The 19,098-nt window shown below is 36.4% G+C and overlaps 1 protein-coding gene across 4 annotated transcripts in view; it reads left to right on the top strand.

The window, feature by feature from the left end:
* DMXL1 (Dmx like 1) overlaps positions 1–19,098 on the top strand; it is an 87,370-nt gene that overhangs the window by 28,952 nt on the left and 39,320 nt on the right. For all 4 annotated transcript variants that reach the window (XM_064438997.1, XM_064438996.1, XM_064438999.1 and 1 more), the window contains exons 9-22: positions 1,344–1,512; positions 4,890–5,102; positions 5,796–6,049; positions 6,148–6,832; positions 7,361–7,482; positions 8,016–8,105; positions 8,418–8,517; positions 10,655–10,771; positions 12,037–12,261; positions 12,906–14,603; positions 15,189–15,299; positions 16,411–16,580; positions 18,118–18,215; positions 18,919–19,084. In XM_064438997.1, the coding sequence (XP_064295067.1) occupies positions 1,344–1,512; positions 4,890–5,102; positions 5,796–6,049; positions 6,148–6,832; positions 7,361–7,482; positions 8,016–8,105; positions 8,418–8,517; positions 10,655–10,771; positions 12,037–12,261; positions 12,906–14,603; positions 15,189–15,299; positions 16,411–16,580; positions 18,118–18,215; positions 18,919–19,084 (4,218 nt within the window). The remainder of the gene's footprint in view (positions 1–1,343; positions 1,513–4,889; positions 5,103–5,795; positions 6,050–6,147; positions 6,833–7,360; positions 7,483–8,015; positions 8,106–8,417; positions 8,518–10,654; positions 10,772–12,036; positions 12,262–12,905; positions 14,604–15,188; positions 15,300–16,410; positions 16,581–18,117; positions 18,216–18,918; positions 19,085–19,098) is intronic.

The raw sequence follows: 19,098 nt of genomic DNA, 5'->3' as shown, positions 1-19,098 counted from the left end.
ACACACTGCCATTATGTCACTGCTGCCTGTTTTGTTCTGGTGACTGAAGCAAAGTGCTTTGTGGTATCTAGTTAAAAGGGCCAGGAGTAGTGTGCAGCACATAATGTATATAGGTATTGTGAAACCCATGAATAATGCTGCCTTAAAATGTATGGTAGGGGCTCACTGGTTACCTCTGATGTTGTGGGATGCTCTCTGGCTTCTGCAACTGGAAAACCAGTGATAATATGGAGGGAAGAAAGATAGCCTTTGTTGCCTTTCTGCTGTAGTCCTCAAGTAGAGCAGACTGCTCGTAAGCTATATCTCTAAGGCAAATGATCGTTAACAAAGTGTTTCCTAACCAATGGGAAGCAGGGGGAAGGTGAGGCATTAGTGGTCTCCTGCAAAGCTGTGTAGAGAGTATGAGGGTATTGTGCTCTTATCTTAATGGAGTGATGTATTTAGCATGATCACGGTGCTTTCTTAGCACATGTGGCACAGATGAAAAATACAATGGGCTGAAAGGGACAACGCAGCAAAGAAACAAATATTCAAAGGGCAGAAGGGAAAGGAAGTTGGAGGCAGTTCTGTGTTCCTGTTGAAAGTAAAGGGCAACGTAAGAGATCAGAAATAAGTTACATAAAAACTGGGAGAAAGCTAATGTACGTGAGCATGCTGTGGTAAGACGCAAAGGTTAGCAAGTGAAAAGGAATGCCAAGAGTGTAATACCATCCTTAATACCAATTGGTACCTTCTTGTACCTTTTGGTACCTATATAGATATCTACAGCACAATGGTCTTGAACTGTGCAGTACATGGAGTGAGACTTTTAATACTGGGATAGTCAATCTCAGAAATTTATTATTGTTTTTCCTTTGGAAACATTATTTGCATAAAGGGCAGAACACCTTAAAACCCATTGGGCCTTTGTGACGGGAGTGGAAGTACTGATCCAGTCAGATCCAAAGTACTGATCTTGTTTCCCAGTGTCTGAAATGAGATTATTCAGATTTGCTGCTTTTTTATTGTTCAGAATCTTCAATAAACGTGGTAATGTTTATGAAACATAACAGTATTTTCTGTTTAAGTATTAGAAGCTGTATGAACTTTGCATACTGAGATATGAAGCAGTTCCTATGTTAAGGTACTGTATGGGCCTTCATAACTGAAACTGAAGGCACTGGTTATCTCTCTACTGTAGGCATAACCTGAACAGTGTAATTTTGCACATAACTCCACTGATAGTTTAAAGTAGCTACTAAACAGAAAAATTTCTTTCACTGGTATCTGGAAAACCACTTACAGATGAAACCTGCTTTTTGTTTTTGAAAAGAATTAAAAATGACACCTTATTCTTCATGCAGTTAAGCCTGAGGCACTTCCGACGAGGAAGGAGGAGATCGGGTGCTGTTGTAGCACATACTGGATATGGTCCACATCAGCAAGATCCCCATGAAGTTCACAGGAACATACCTCCTCATGCAAATGCACTTTGTCACTTCCATATTGCTGCCAGTATCAATCCAGCCACAGGTAAGAAGTGTGGTATATCCTTGCTACAGGGTGAGCTACAATTTCTGTTAGTTCTGTGTTGGTGGTCTAAGCTTAACTGGCTCAGATGACATTATGTAGTATTTACATAATCATGCAAAATTACTAGCATGTTGGTTTCATTTAATGCATGGAAGAACATTGTTCTAGAGTACTGAAATTATTTTAATTAATTTCCTCTAAAGCAATCCTGTCTTTGATTTTTGGTCACCTTTTAACTGAGATTCACAGTGATCTGAGATGCAGAAGGCTAAGTATTTGTGACTGGACTTAGAAATTTACTGTGGATTGTGTGTGATATTGGGAGGACACTGGTAAATCAAAAATTTCCAAACTTCTTAAAATGAGTACCTGACACTAAGTGTCTGAAGTAACCACACATCTCTGTACTTCTGTCTTTGAACCACGCAAAACACACCTTCATGTTGTGTTACATAAAATGTAATGTTCTCTTGCAGTCAGGCAATATGTTGATAGGCATTAGGGAAGATCTGCTATAGCTGCTAATATTTGTGCCTTCATAATTGTGTATGCTGAAAACTAAGTGTATGTCTGCTCATTGAAAAACTGAATAGAAATGTAATATTGAGTGGCCTTTCATTAAGGTTTTATTGCTGTGATGTGATTTTCTGCATTTAGACTTAATAAGCAAACATATTATGTAATCCTTTTCTTAAACTAGTTAAGCTCTGTTCTATAAATAGTACTTTTAAATTGTTTTTTTTTTTGTTCCTACTGACCTTGTTTGAAAGGCCAATTTTGACCTAAAGGCATTCATGATTAGTTTGTGTTTGTAGCTGCACAGTTTTGGTACAATTATAAAGAACTATTGGTTTCCATTACCATTGCTGGGAAAGCAAGCTGTAAACACTTTCTGCTATAGGATCAGAGTTAGTCTTCATCTTCTCTAGTATGGGTTCATGTTTCTTTTAGCAGCTATGGCTAGAATCACATCCAGCCTACCAAAAGGAAACTTTTTGCAGTTTTGTGCCATAGCATCAATATTATCCTCTTCCTACAGGGAACGTCTCCAGTGATTTCCTATGTTACTACCGAATGCAATAAAGGAAAATTTCTCCAAAGCTTCTTGGAGATTGGTAGTTCTCCTCTCTGCACTTCTGCATCTTCAAATTGCACAAGGAGCTAGCTAAATTTTTCATATGGCTAGCATGTAATCTTTCACCATCTTTTTTTTTATATCTACTCTTAGTGCACTACTTTCCCTGTTTCTTTATACATAATAACTAAGTTAACTTCAATTTTGCTTTTAGTAGTTTTTCTGCAATATAAATGTGCTCAACAGCAAACTGATGGAATGCAAATAAAAGTAATTTTGGAAAAGAATGGTAAAAGGTTTTCTGAGGTGTCTAACACTTGTCTTTGGCCTTTTTAATCTTGTTATCTGTATTAATATTATCTATCTTGATAGTGTCTTTTGGATCACTTTGTCTTTAATTCAGTAGATTGGAGGATAACAGGTTGTTCTTTAATGCAGAATCTCTGTTCGAAATAACTTTCACATCTTAAATCTTAATTTGAAGAAATATCTGTTCTCCCTCACAGTCAAGTCCTTAAGTACCTCAGTATAACCAGATTCTCTAGGTAGTCCTTTTAGATTGCCCTTTTGAAATTAAATTTTATCTGAAAACCTAATTGTATTTTCTTTCATTTAATTTAAACCAAATCTGTTTACGATCTCTCACTTGAAAATTTGCCCTTATTACAACCGAGTACTTGATAAAAACTAAAGCCTAAGCACCTTTATCTGTCATTCACTTCACTTTTTGAGGAATAATGCTGTCATATAAAAGAATAAAAGTATTTTTAGTTTTTGTTGTATTTGTGTTCTGTTGTTAATTTTGAAACTCGTTTTCTTGTAGCAACAAAGTCCTTGAGACCTTATTTTATACTAGAGTGTTATTTAAACTGGTGTTCAGCCTGAGTGGAGTTCAGTGAAAGGAATAAGCAGTGGTGGTTAGGACAAAATTATCTCTAGGCCAATCCAGAAAAAGTTAGTGAATTTAAATCCCTTAGAAGTTTTCTGGAAAGACTGAATGTGGTTTATGAAGCAAATAGAAATTGTGTAAGGATTTTGTCCAGAGCTGAGCATCAGTTAAAAGGTAGTTTTTAGGTAGGAGAACAGGGAAAAAAAAACCTGATTTCTTTAGCAATCTTTTGATAAATACTCCAAGTTTGTATATTTATAATCTAATCTGAAAACTTACCTTTCCAGTTCACCTTCTTATTCACATTTACCATAGTTTCATCTTCCAAAGAGAGGTCAACAGAATTCTTCCTTCCACGTTCTGTTTTTGCCAAATATATTGCGGTATTTTTGAGACTGGAATTAATTGACTTTTTTTAGCAAGAGAGACTGTATTTCTTAAATAATCTATGCTCTTCTCACATGCTTCTCATGTTGTGTCCCCACCCCACAGCAAAATTGCTGGTAGTCATGGTGGCCCTTTGTTCTATCTGCGTGCTCTGTTCTAATTTTCTTCGACTAGGCTGGAGTGTAAGCGATTCGAAGCCATCACTGGCTTTGAAAGAAGAAAACAAACCAGCATTAGAGTAAACAGTATTTTGTCTCCTGGGGCATGGAATTTAAGTAGTGTTGCATAAATAAGGAGTAGAAGAAGATGAGAATATATATGGAGACTTCTAGGGGGAAGCTAAATGCAGGTTGAGCTTTTAGCATGTTACTCTGTATAGCCAATTTAAGGAAATTACAATAAATCACCTAGCTGCTTTTTAGCCACACTTAATTTAGATTATGCTACTCTGCAGCAGTCTGATACTTGCCTCTGTCACTTATTCTGTGATTACTGCTTTATTTTTCACAGCCACTTGGGACACCAAGTGGCATCATAAGACAATGTAAAATAATAGAACCTGTAGGAATCAGAAATCCTGGCTTTATATGAGGATGTTAGAGTCACTGTACTAGTTTTTGCTAGTGTAAGCCCTGTCATACGTGGTTCTTGATTACAGTGTATACCTATTGCAGCCTCCATTGTGGACTAGATGTTGGGAAATTATGCTTAAATTATTTGGTTCATACTGAGCTGTAGTGGCAAAAGACAAATTAACCTTTATGAACAGTGTTACATCATGAAGATGTAACAGCACAGGGCCATACTGTAGATCTAATGTAAGTGTACCAAAGAGCCTCCCTGTGGTAGCAGTCAAGCAATTTAATACTGAAAGTAGATGATGTTGGAAAAATGAATGACGAGTGGCAGTATAGTTAGGGTTTGGGGTTTTTTTTCATGGTAGGGTTTCTGCATAAAAACTATTCTTAAATTATTTTTTGACCAAACTACTCGGTTTTCAAAAATGTCAACATCTTTTTCTGGTAGATATTCCTCTACTTCCTTCTATCACATCTCTGAGTCTTGGTGAAAATGAAGAAAAAAGTGGACCTTTTGTTGTGCACTGGCTAAACAACAAAGAACTTCATTTTACTTTATCCATGGAAGTATTTTTGCAACAACTTAAAAAGAGTTTTGAACATCATTCGCCTGAGGCTAACACTGAGGAATCTAATCAAATGGATGGCAGATCGGAAGACGGTAAAAGTCTTATCATAGACAAATGGCTTTCACCTTACAAAGTAATTTGTAATGTTCTTTCATGTGAAGTAAGAGGCAAGCAAATTGACATGTAAGGATACAGTCGGATTACAGTAGCATTTCTATGCATTTCCTTCCCTTAAGCTGGAAGTACCTAAGTGGCTTTTAAAAATCTTTGTCTGGAAGTTCTGAATTTGTTTATGGTTGTTGCAGAAATTGGGTTGTTTATGCTGAAAACTGTGTTAATTAGGCTGACCTGGAGGCCTTTACATGAAAGAGTGTTATTTTAACATGTTTAAGGAGGCAGGTGGAACCTTAGAAATATCTTTCTTTTTAAAAAATATTAATGTACACCTAATATAAATAGTATTATTCTATAACATAGTATTTAAATTTTAAATATATACAATCAATTAATTTAAATATGTACAGTTTGAAGATGACTACTTTTGTTCTGCATATGCATGCAAAAGTTTATATAAAGTGGCAAAAAATAAGTATTTCAAAATAAGATGCCATATAAACTATTTTAGATTGTTAGTCATTGACTGAGGTCCACTAGAGGTTTTCTGGTTAAAATTTTTATTCATTTAAATTTGTGCTTATATGAGTATTTTGTAAAAGACCTGAGTGACACTGCTTGCTGTACTTCTGCTTTTGAATATAATGTATATATATCTGTTTGTGTTTTAGACGTTGATGAAAATGGAGATGAACAAAAAGGAAACCAAGAAAAGAAGGAACTGGGTGATGAGAAGACTATTCCAAATTCGAGCCTTGTTCCTTTATCTCCTAATATTATTGATCATGAAATTGAAGTACTACTTTCTGAATGGAGTAAAAATGCCGACATGCTATTCAGTATACATCCTATGGATGGTTCACTGCTGGTATGGCATGTGGACTGGCTAGATGAATACCAGCCTGGCATGTTTCGCCAGGTGCAGGTACTTTATTTTTTCTAAATTAAACATTGTTATTCAGTGAGAAGTATGGGGAGAAAATAACTTCAATACTTATTTTTCTCCCTTTCTTAAAATTCCAGGTGTCATTTGTCTCAAGAATTCCTGTTGCATTTCCAACCGGTGATGCGAACTCTCTTTGCAGAAGTATAGTTATGTATGCTTGTACCAAAAATGTTGACTTAGCTATTCAACAAGGCAAACAAAAGCCTCCTGGCCTTACACGATCTTCATCTATGCTTATCTCTTCTGGACACAGTAAATCAACCAACAGTTTAAAACTAAGCATCTTCACACCCAATGTTATGATGATTTCCAAACATGCAGATGGGTCATTGAACCAGTGGCTAGTGAGTTTTGCTGAGGAGTCTGCTTTTTCAACTGTCCTCAGTATTTCACATAAATCCCGATATTGTGGTCACCGTTTTCATCTTAATGACTTGGCTTGCCACTCGGTATTACCACTTCTCCTTACAACCTCACATCACAACGCTCTAATTTCACCAGATGTTCAGAATGCAAAACAGGCAAATGATTCTTTAAAGTCTCAGGAGTCACCAGTAAGACTTCAGAGTAGGGGCAATGAAGATGTAACATCCCAGGATCCCAATGCGGTTTACAGTGAACTTATTCTTTGGAGAGTTGACCCTGTTGGGCCTTTGTCCTTTTCTGGTGGAGTTTCTGAACTTGCTCGGATCAATTCCCTCCATGTTTCAGCTTTTTCTAATGTTGCATGGCTGCCCACACTTATACCCAGCTATTGCCTTGGTGAGTTTGGTTTCCTGATTTGTGAAGTGGTCTAGAATAAAAGTAAAATAACCTAATAATGCTATTAAATAGGTAACGTAGATATACTTGAATGAATTGGAAAAAATGTTAATCATGGGTCCTCTATTTCACAAACTTCTAAGCTGCTGATACTTGGAAATTCTTTATTCCTCTGTGGAGAATTGCTGTGTTCTTCTGCCTTCTCTTATGTATTTGATATTTTAGGAGGAAATGCAGTAAAGTTCTTAAATGCTAGTGCATACCTCAGAACATGTTGAACACTTAAAAGCAGGAGTAGATTTGCTCTGGTTTGAAATGGCATTCTCATTTCCTTTCATATACTTTGATTTGGTTGCAGTGTGCAGCGTTAAACTTTGTAGTTCTTGCTTGTGAACAGAAAGTAACAAAAGAATTTCTCTTATGCTATATTGTTTTCTTTCATAATTTCAAAATTGCTTTTTGCTGAAAAGAGGGAGCAAGTTGGTGTTTGAATATTTGAACGCTTTGGTGTTCTTATTTATTTTTCAGGGGCATACTGTAATTCTCCAAGTGCCTGCTTTGTGGCTAGTGACGGACAGCATCTGAGATTATATCAAGCTGTAATAGATGCTAAGAAACTTTTGTGTGAGCTCTCCAATCCAGAAATTTCTGTAAGTGAAAAGCTGTCTTAAGTTTTTGGAGGTTGGAACTTAATTCAGTAGCACTAGTTTCTGGCTTATTGGTAACTGACTAAGCCTGCTGCTGAGGATTTCATGTTGTAGCCATACTGCATTCTCTTTAATCTTAAACTCTGCATATTGAGGCAGGTCAATATTTGGTTGAGAAATACCTCTGAAACACTTGCATTACTAGGAGTAATAATGGAGCAACAAATTGTGTGTACATTGTCCATATTAATAAAAAGTTGAGTCAACAATGCAGCTTGGGGAAAAGACAATAAACTGCTGAATGCAGCACTTTCCAGATGAGGGATGCAAGTTCTTGTCACCTTTCAGCCATCAAAAACAATGTGGCTGTGATAAAACGGGGAATGTTATCTGTGTTATTGGTGGATTGCAACCAGTGTATATTTAATGCTTTAGTTAACGTTTGCTTAGTTATGTTGCACCTACCTAGCAGGCTGTGCCACAGGAATGCACAAAACTGAGTTAACAAGACCATCCCCCTGACTCTTTTTAAACAGAAATATGTTGGTGAAGTTTTTAACATCATAAGTCAGCAGTCTACAGCTCGCCCAGGATGTATCATTGAACTGGATGCTATCACAGAGCTTGTAAGACCTTTTCCTGTATTCATTTTATACCATAATTAACTTGTTTAAAAAGTGTTAATAGTAAGGCTATACCCGTAGCTCTCCATCAGGTAAAGATGAGGTATTTAAAGACTGACTCTGACATATACTTGCTTTTGATTTCATAGTGCTTGTAAGTAAAAAAAAAAAAAGGTGGGTAATAAAGGTGCATTTTCTTGAAGTTTTTCACTGATGTGTGTAAATTAACAAATTAAAAGCTCCCATGTTAGAGTGCAGTCTTAGACAGTACTCTCCATGATATTAAATTTCTGCATGTGTTTTTTACTTCCGTAGCATGGCAGGAAAACACAGTTATTCCATGTTTTTCAAGAAGACTTCATTTTAAGTAACCAGGAGAAGGAAATATCTGAAAAGAACAAATTATCAGAATCTGGTAAAGAATTCTTTATGTATTCTTTATTTATATTCTTTATATAATACGAAATACTATATTTTTCATTCTACAGAGGAAAAAAAAAATTGTTGTATAGCTTTTAGCATTTTAAAGTCAAGTACCTTACTCTATTTGAGATCTTCGTATACCAAAGAAGAAAATGTAGTGTAATGAAACTCATGGGTGTTTCATTTCCTTTAAGAGTAGTATGCAACCAAATCTAGATAGAGTAGCTTAAATCATGATGTACTGTATTAAGCATTCCATCGCTGATACCTTTTGTACATGACGGGGAAAGGCTTTTAAATGTAGACCCTGTTAGCTGTAGGGTATGACATAGATAAAGCTTACTTGCATCCTTTCATGATGGATGTTCATCCTTTACATCAGCTAAATACTGCTCCTCAGGCCTTGCGTTGTATAATAAATGGCAGGCCAAACAAATCCCCCCCCAAAAAACTATAAAATACAACACTATGAGTAGTGTGTGGATTTGTAGGTCTTAGGGCAGATCTGAATTGCTCTGGAATAAATGATTGGTTTTCTGTGGTGGAGTGGGTCAGTGATTGTGTTACATAAGCGTCTCAATTTTGTTTTGTTCTGTTCCAGTGAAATAATGTGGGAAAAAAGGGTCAGAATAAAGTTTGTGATACCAAGTAATCTGCAGTAGTAAAGTGAATGCTGAATAAAAGGAAGCAAAGTTGTGGAATAGTGCCAAAACATTGCATAATACCTTGGTATACAAAATCTATTCTTGTTAGAAGAAAAGAGAGACACCTAGTGAAATATTAACTGAACTGTATATACATAGTGATCAGTTTTGAATTAGCTGTTTCTAGTTGAGAGGAGATTTGGAGTAATGGAGATAATCTATGAAAATGTCAACCCAACTCTCAGTAGAGGTAAAAAAATGCAAATGGAATGTTGAAAATTAGGAACAAAGCAGAGAACAAAAAGAAATGTTACTCTACAGCATAAATTTCTTGTACTTTTGCATCTTGAGTATGATATACAGAAAGAACTTTAGAAGAAATATGGAAGTTATTTGATCTTATGAAAGGGCAACTGTGTATGTCTGTACATGTTCTGAAGGTCTGTATGGATTGCTGCTGTGTAAGAAATTCAACTAAATGGATCCTTTGAAAAACTAAATTAGAAGCATATCATTCTCATACATTCTAATTTGAAAGTATTTTCTAGTACTTTAAAGCTCTTTAGTTTTAAACCCCCCACTGTTTCCTCTTCGATAAAGCATATAAGAATTTAGCTTATGTTGTTAAAAAAAAACCAAAACAAAACACACACAAACAAAAAAACCCACCAAACTCACTTGCATTTCTCTACAGTACCGTAAGCAACCCAGTGTCAAACCCACAGGGCAAACAGCTTATTCATGACCATGTTTTATGTAGATGCACACCTAAAGAAGTGTTGGAGGAGTCATGGAGGAAAGATGGTTACTGAACTAACTATTCTTTCTCCTCATGGGTTTGCTTTGGTGCTAAGGAAGAGGACTGGCTGGGTGTACCCCTTAGAAATGGTCTCCTACTGATATTACAACCTATGTTGTCTTTTCTTAGGGTGAAACTATAGCAAATAATTTCTGAGGAAGGAGCATTGCACCTCGTGTGCATTCCAGACTATATAGTCAGTCTGGCTGGGTTGTGATGGATGAGCCTATCCATTAGACCAGGCTATGACTTTCCCAACTGTTGACATGGCATTTCTTCTCTAGGTGTAACTTGTATACTTACTATACATTACAGCTCACTGTCTTAACTGTTACAGTTACCAGTGAGAGATAGCGAAGAAACTGTAAGAGACAAGCATGTAAAAGACAACGGTGAAGAGCTGAGAATACATTCTGGGATTTAACTTTAAACACAACATATTCAGGCAAATATTTTGTACTCTCTAAAAGAAAGCATTGACAGTTCTTCATGTGTGTACCTGTAACTGTAGTGGTTATTGCTTGTGACAAAATACTAAGAAAACTAATAGATTTGGATGTAGTCAGACCATTGCATTTCAGTATTAAATTGCGATAGCTTAATATAATTGTTTGCTAGCCAGAAAAAATTTAGTTCTGGTTTCAGGTGAATAACCCCTATGATCTTCCTGTTCTGAATTTCATCAGGAAACCAGCAGAATGGATTCTCTGAAAAATTCTACTTAATAGTAATAGAGTATACTCAAAACCATTCATTACTGCATATGTGGCATTTACATTTGAAGTCAATTCCTGTCTCAGTAGGTAAGCCCTTTCTCTCATAGTTTTCTGTTTGAAAAGTGACTTTTTTGTGACTACATCTGCTGTTCAGCATATTCTAAATTGTATTTCAGCTTTTTGAAAAGAGTCTGTAATTATTCTGTTACAAGCTTTCATCACAATCCATTCTTTCTTGTTTACTTCATCTCCAGAATGCTGAAGCTTTTGAATTCAGGCAGAGCCCAAAGTTCGGTACTTCATGTGCATTCTAAGGGCAAATATATTTATCTGGGTTTAATGCAATGTAACAGCTCAGATGTTTTGCTTCTCAGAAGTTTTTGTTCTGCAATTGAGTTTACAAACAAGTTCTAAACTGGACCATAGTCTGAAGCACCTAAACGTACAACTACAATTATGAACAATTTTGCAGTTCTGAAGTCTTCAGGTTCTCTTTCAGACTACTAAACTACCATAAAAACTACATAACTTTTTAAGTGAGCTAAGATATACTTCAGTAGTTTTTGGTTAACATTTAAATATTTTAAGAAAACATAAATCTGGCATTCACTACATAACAGATTCCTCTGGTATATTGCATGTTTCTGCCATTTAAACCAAATTGGTATTTCTTTTACTGTTGTTTTCAAATGCAGAATTTCTTCAGTTATTTTAAGTATTATTGCAATTAGTTTATAAGTTGGTGAGAAGACAAAAGATACAAATTTTCTGTTCTACTTATATGATGACATTACTGATAAGGCTTTTCAACCAACCTGTTAGCAATCATCATGTTCCAAGTCCATCTAATTCATACCTCAGCTGTTGAGTATTATAAAAAAAAAAAGACAAAACCCAAACATAATGAATTCACATACTCTCCGAGATCCTACATTAAGCAATTATTAAAAAAACTTTTCTGAAAAATACCTTTCCCTAATTTACAAGGTAAGACATGGAGGTGTTAAATTAATTTTCTGTAGCTCCAGGTGTATTGTGTTTCATCAAGTGTTAATTTCCATGGATAACCACATAAGTACATCTTTCATCTGCAGTTTTGGTTTCAGTTTGATTAAGTCTAAAGAGTTTAAAGCTATAGCTTCTCAGCAGTTCTAAAATTTCAGAAGTATTTCATCTGAGATGCTAGCATTTCTCTTTAAACCTGAATGTGGGGACACATTTCATTAAAATGAAGGTAAAATTTTAAGTCATGTTTTATCTGTGTTTTTGGAACTTTTAAAGGTGAGTAAAATTACTTCTTATCTTAAAAGAAATAATTGAATTCTTAAAAATAACAATGCAAACTTTTTTAGATGAAAAGATAGATTCAGACACACCTGAAGCAGCAACACAAACGGAAGAACCGTCGTCTTCACCAGATCCAGAGAAGATCCAGTCACCTTTCACTCAAAAGTATCAAGCCTGTAGAGCAAACCTTCAGAGCACCAGCTGGCTTACTTTGTCCTCCAAAATGGTATATAGTCAAGAGTTGAGTTTGCCAGAAGGAGTAGAGATAATAAGTGTAAAGCCATCAGCAGGTTTGTAATTTTCTTTGAAGAATAAAATAAGACATCCTTGCCTTTCTGACTTTGGCCTTAAAATAGAAACAAAGTAATAGTAAGTTTGGTATTTTTTGTTTAATTTTAAAAACTATTGTAGGTGGTTCCAGAAGATTTGCTAAAACTTGCTCCCCTGGCTTTATGTCTCAATCCTGGAACTAATACTAAAATAAAGCTTTTATTTAAGGTGTAGTACTTATTGAATTCCAGACCCTTCCAATGAAAGGAATTATAGAAACACAAATTTGGTTTTGCAGGCATTCATAGAATTTTTTGTAGGATCTATACTTAAATTTTAAGGCTTCCATCACTAGTCTTTGCAAAAATATAAATAGTTTTAGATTTCTGAGTGGGAAACGTTTGTTTGATGGGAGAGAGGATGGATATTGAGGTTCAGATTGTATAATTTGACTCCTTTCTAGAGCATGAAATGGAAGCAAATAGCTTCATAGTATTTTTGTCATGTTGTCTCCTTTTTGAGGCCCTGCAAACAACCTTCTTTGTGAGGAAGTGCTAATATTTTTTTGTTTCAGAATAATAAAATAACTGAATAAAAGTGTGTTTACTTTTTTGCTTGCTTTTTAATATTCTCCTCAGTAAAAATGTATTTTATTTAATTTTAGGACATCTGAGTTCTTCTTCCATATATCCTGTTTGTCGTGCACCGTATCTGCTGGCTACTTCATGCTCTGATGGAAAAGTTCGATTCTGGAGATGCAGAGTTACTACTGAATCATCAGCTTCCTCCATGCCAGAATGTAGTGCACATAGTGATGTTACATATGTATGGGAAGAATGGCCTTTGCTGATTGAGGATGGACTTCTTAGTAGTAGTGCTATTAATGTTCCAGGAAGGCCAACTGAAGTTAGCTGTGCTCACACAAACAGATTAGCAGTAGCGTACAAGCAGGTAACATCTAAAAATAGTAATCCTTCTCAAAATTTCGTAATGCATGTCGGTATTTTTGAATGTGAATCTACAGGCGGTGGTTCTTGGATTCTAGAACAGACTCTTCATTTAGATGAGATAGGCACCATGTTAGGCTCTGGTGTTAGTATTGATAGTAATTTAGTGGCATATAACCAACAAGACATTTCTCTGTCTCATGGTGGGAATATTATGCCCAGCACTAAGCACTTGGTGCACTTAGATTGGATGTCTAGGGAAGATGGTTCACATATTCTAACAGTGGGAATAGGATCAAAACTTTATATGTTTGGTCAGGTGTCTGGGAAAATGCAAGAACAGAATGGTAAGGAGATTACTACAGTCTCCCATAGTGGCAGTATGAAGGCTACAACACTTTCTAGGTTTGTTCTGCTGCGTTGTGTCGACTTGGTTTCATCTGTAGAGGGGTCACCTCCTTTTCCAGTCTCTTTGTCTTGGGTGCGTGATGGCATTCTAGTAGTTGGAATGGATTGTGAAATGCATGTTTATTCCCAGTGGCAATCTCCTTCCAAGCAGGAACTAGTTAGTACAGATTCCTGCAGTGGAAGTATGCCATGTACAGCTAGCTTAATGAAACAAAGCCAGTCAGCTGCCTCAGGTCTGCATCCGCCAAAGCGAACCTTGACCAGATCTATGACCAGCCTTGCACAGAAACTTAGTGGGAAGAGATCTGCCTGTGATCTGTCTACAGAAATGGAAGACTCTGGTCTTTTTGAAGCAGCTCATACACTATCTCCCACTTTACCTCAGTACCATCCATATCAACTGTTGGAACTCATGGACCTTGGTAAAGTACGTAGAGCAAAGGCCATTCTGTCCCATCTGGTGAAGTGCATTGCTGGAGAAGTTGTTGCTATAAATGAATCTGAACCTAATCATGATAGGAGGCTCAGATCTCTAACCATCAGTGCTAGTGGAAGTACTGCCAGAGATCCCAAAACATTCAGCAAAAGTGAGACTACAGACTATATTGAAATAGACTCTGTTCCACCATTGCCTTTGTATGCTCTGCTTGCTGCGGATGACGATTCATCTCATTCCTGTTCAGAGAAGGCTAATAATCAAAACAGTCAAAATAAAAAAGATATGCCGAATGACAATTACGAAGATCTCTTTCAAAGTACTATTATAAGTACAGATGAACTTGTTACATTTGATGCAGAGGAAGACAGTTCGAAACCAAAAGTCATCGATCTTTCTCAGTATAGCCCAACTTACTTTGGACCAGAGCATGCTCAAGTTCTTTCTCGTCACTTGCTTCATTCAAGCTTACCAGGTCTGACTAGGATGGAGCAAATGTCGTTGATGGCCTTGGCAGATACAATTGCTACTACCAGTACTGACATCGGAGAAAGCAGAGACAGAAACCAGGGTAAGCTGTTTCTTCTAAGTTAAATGCACTACTGTGCTTCACAACCTTTGTTTGGGGGAGTTTTTCCTATTTTGGAATATTTTTGTTGCTTATGAAAGCACACCATAGTTTTATTTCATAGTATACCCTGTGTTGGTTACTCTGCCATCACAGTATTTACTATTTCACTAAAGTTTCAACACTTCAGACTTTCATAAAATAAAATTTTGTATTGCTAACTGTTAATTCCAGTGTTAGTCCATCAGTTCACATACCATTATTGTTTCTAATTCACTTCTGAAGAGGCAACTTTCTTAACGGCCGGTATTTGCACTATGTAGAGAAATTGTGAAATAACTTTATGGTTTTTTTGATATGGTAACACTTTCTCTTTCTTGGATTAAGAACAAACAACTTTAAAACTTCTTATATTTGAAATTTTCCTTATTTCCTTTCCTGGAAGGGAAGAATTATGAATGAAGCCATTATATTTATGAATTTAAAGCACTGGTAGTCACAGAATTGTGAAATATTTCTTCTGTTAAGACAGCAAATAGCTACTTCTAGTAGTTTCTCTAATGTGTGCATAAAAATATTTAATTCCAGGTGGAGAAACTCTTGATGAGTGTGGTTTAAAATTTTTATTGGCTGTTCGGCTTCACACATTTCTAACAACTTCACTTCCTCCTGTACATCGAGCTCAACTGCTTCACCAAGGTAACTGATGTGTTTTCTTAGATGAGGTGAATCTTAGTGACGTAGCTGTACATATGATCACTATGTTGTTGACATGCCTCTGCAGAATTAATGAGTTATTTTGTGTTTGTTTTGTTTTTGTTTTTGTTTTTGTTTTTGTTTTAAATATTGTTCAATATTAATATATTCCAGAGCAGGAAATGTCTGTTTGTTTTAGGGAGAGGTCTGGGAACTGAAGTGACTTTGTTTTTCCCCTAACAATTTCAGTTTTAATTTTTTTCCTGTTTTCCCAAAAGAACTGGCTTTTCTGTACTTCTGGTACCATGTTATTCCAATAACCTTGTGCAGACTTTAAATGTCTCTTCATATACTTACCATAATTATCCAATAGCTTTCTTTGGTATAGTTTCAAGTAGTTCCAACCTGATATTCCAGATGACTGAGATAGATTTGATTAAGCCTAATCAAATCTAAAGGACTGGCTGTGATTGCTTCTTTACCCTTTCGTTAGTCATCACAACAGTTGATGGCATGTCCAATCTAATGGCTTGTCACCCCTCAGCTGCATCAGAGGCTGGAATTTGCCAGGACTGCCACTAATGAGCACTGCTGAGTTAGCTCTGTGATAGAACACTTTGAGCCGAGATACTTCTGTTTCTGCTGAGCTCAGAAATCACTGGGAGCAAGAAGTGCCTCCAAGGCAGCTGCAGAGGTGCAGCTGAGTGTGTCTCTGTGTGAAGAAGTGTCTCCTGGCCCTCACTAGAGTTGCGATTATCCACTTCAGAGTTGAGTCAGTATGTGGCATTTTGTATCATGGCTAATCTTAATGTCACCCACTCTAAGTACCTAAGGAACACTGTTATTTGCAAACTTAATAAATTTGCAGGTGAAAAACTGTTTTAATATATATGAGTTTTCTTTAATATCTGGTATGCAGCTTACAAATATTCTTAAATCTCTGTTGCCTCACCAGCAATGCACTTCAAAATCCAAAATAAGCAAACAACACAACCTTTTTCCCTTCTCCCTTTCCCACCCTCTTGACTTCAGATTCTAGATTATTTTATTAGTGAATCTCTGTTTTTGTTTTTTGTTTTTTGTTTTTTTTCTTTTTAAATGGTTTATTATGTAGGCTTGTCTACGAGTCATTTTGCCTGGGCGTTTCACTCAGTAGCAGAGGAAGAACTACTGAGCATGCTCCCTGCAGTGCAGAAAGGAGATCCAACATGGTCAGAACTCAGAGCTATGGGTATAGGATGGTGGGTTCGAAATATCCATAGCTTGCGGAAATGCATAGAAAAGGTAAATATAGCGTTCTGGAACAAAATTACCAAACTTATTTCAAACAGCTGTCTTCTGGTGTTTACCTTCTATTTACATGTTTTAAATTTTTAGGTACGTTCAGTGTTTCTAAATGTTTCGTGCTGTATTTCTTTTCTACATATAGCTTATTGTATGAATGTGAACTTTTGTATTTTTTTAGTACTTCAGTTTTCAGGTTCCAGTGAAGTACATCTTGGGCTTTTAGATATTCCATTTTTGAAGGTGGCAGTGCACAGTGCTTATTGTGGATGCTCAAGATTCAGATTGAGCATATAGTTGTATTTTATAGCAAAATTAGGAAACAAGTTATGGGAAAAGGTTCGCCCTAGAAACCTATCAGAAGTCGGACAACTAAGATATTGTACATCTGTCTTGCAAACTGATTACATTTCCATGATAACAAAAGCTTTTAGTGTTTTGCTTTGGTTTATTTGTTTGTGGGGGTTTTTTTGGTGGAAATATGCGTTTTAATAATCACAAATGTGGCAATAAGCCTAATCTCATTAACACTTGTTTTAAGCTCTTGGAAAAGCTGAGTGTGTTGAGCTAGAAAATGACATGCACAAGATACTCTGACTACAAAGCATGAAGTGGTAAAATGCATGTCTCTACTTTCACTTTTCAATCTTCAGCAATTAATCATCACTTTATGAAACTTACCTGCCTCGCACATAAAAAATTCCAAGTATCCTGGACTTGGATTTAAGGTTACTTTACATGGGTCTTGGACTATTCTTGCTGTCACTTAGCCCTTTTTCCTTTCCAACCTCCAAAAGTAATCTCATGTAAAAAAAACTTGTGGGTTAAGAACAGTTTCATAATTAATTCATTATTATATTTTATGATAATAATAACAATAATGGTAATATAATAGAAAGGAAAAGGGAAAAACCCAGAAACACAAACGATACAACCACTCATCACCCGCCGACTGATGCTGTCGGCCCCCGAGCCCCAATTGCTGCCTGCCTCCCCCGGCCAGCCCCTCCCAGGTAACCTACTGGGCATGACGTTACATGATATGGAATATGCCTTTGGCCAGTCTGAATCCGCTCTCTTAGCCGTGCCCCCTCCCCTCCCGGCTTCTTGTGCACCCGGCAGAGCATGGGAAGCTGGAAAAGTCTTTGACCAGTACAAGCACTGTGCCAGCAACACCTAAAACTTCTGTGTGTTATCAACATTGTTTTCATACTAAGTCCAAAGCACAGCACTGTGCCAGCTGCAGTGAAGAAAATTAACTCTATCCCAGCTAAAACCATGACAGCATTCCCATTTGATCTGCCAAAAAGCTTCTAGAACTGGAAGAGCATTAGATAAATTACATCAAACAAAAACAAGGGGTTTAAGCTGTGGTATCTTCATGTGTTCTTATGCCAGACTTGTAGTGAGGGGAGGGATCCTGTATTAAAGAGAACTTCCAAGCACCATGGGGCATAGCATACCAGAAGCAACAGGTATCCTGTTTAAGTTTCATTTAAATTTTGGTTAGTTTTTTGCTGTTGAACTGTCTTTGCAGGTGGCTAAAGCAGCCTTTCAGCGAAACAATGATCCACTTGACGCAGCCATTTTTTACCTTGCAATGAAAAAGAAGGCTGTGATCTGGGGATTATACAGGTAGGAGACATGCAAGCTCTTAGAGTTTCATACTGTCTGGTATAAATTGGCGAAATAAGTTGAATGTGATGGTATTCCAAAAGAAGCACAAATATTACCACTGAAAGCTGAGATTGAATTTCTAAATTAGTCACTACATTGAGTGGATAGTTTTTAATCATCTTGTGTTTACTGAGGTAATTTAGTTGTTGTTTCTGAAGGTAGATGCTTCAGATTTTAGCCTCAAATCTACTGTAATTTCAGTCACTGCTTAATTCTGATTTAATTTTGAGGACTACCTGTGTAGTGTGTGGAATGACATGGCTACCTTTTAGAAAAATATTTGTTCTTATAAATTTTATCTTAAGTTCGGAGGACTGAATTAAGTCTATCTTTCAAACTGGCATTTCATAGTATAGGGTTCAATGTTGCAAAGTTTTTAAAAAATAGTTTAAATTGTCACTTACTCTTAAGAGCTCATCTGAGAAAAATAAACTTTTCTGTATTTCTGTCAGGTTAACTGAAAATACCAGTAGTTTTTGTGTTTACTAAATTTTTTGTTATTTTCAAATATGAAGCCTCCTGTGCTTCCAGTGTAGTGAGAGCCTCTGCATTTCCTAATGAAAAGATCTCTGTAAAATTCTGCTGGCATCTGAGGAAATGAAGAGCCATAATGGATCTAGTAAAATATATGATATTTTTATCAATTATGTTCAATATGCAGGTCCCAAAAAGATACTAAAATGACACAGTTTTTCGGAAACAACTTTACTGAGGACAGATGGCGTAAAGCAGCATTAAAGAATGCTTTTTCTTTGCTTGGCAAGCAGCGTTTTGAACATTCTGCAGCATTTTTCTTGTTGGCAGGACACTTAAAAGATGCAGTGGAGGTAATAAAATAACG

The sequence above is a fragment of the Phalacrocorax carbo genome, chromosome Z (genome assembly GCF_963921805.1).
Source record: "Phalacrocorax carbo chromosome Z, bPhaCar2.1, whole genome shotgun sequence".
In the NCBI taxonomy this organism is placed as follows: Eukaryota; Metazoa; Chordata; class Aves; order Suliformes; family Phalacrocoracidae; genus Phalacrocorax; species Phalacrocorax carbo.
Note: the sequence above shows the minus strand (reverse complement) of the source record. Positions and strands in the feature narration are given on the sequence as shown.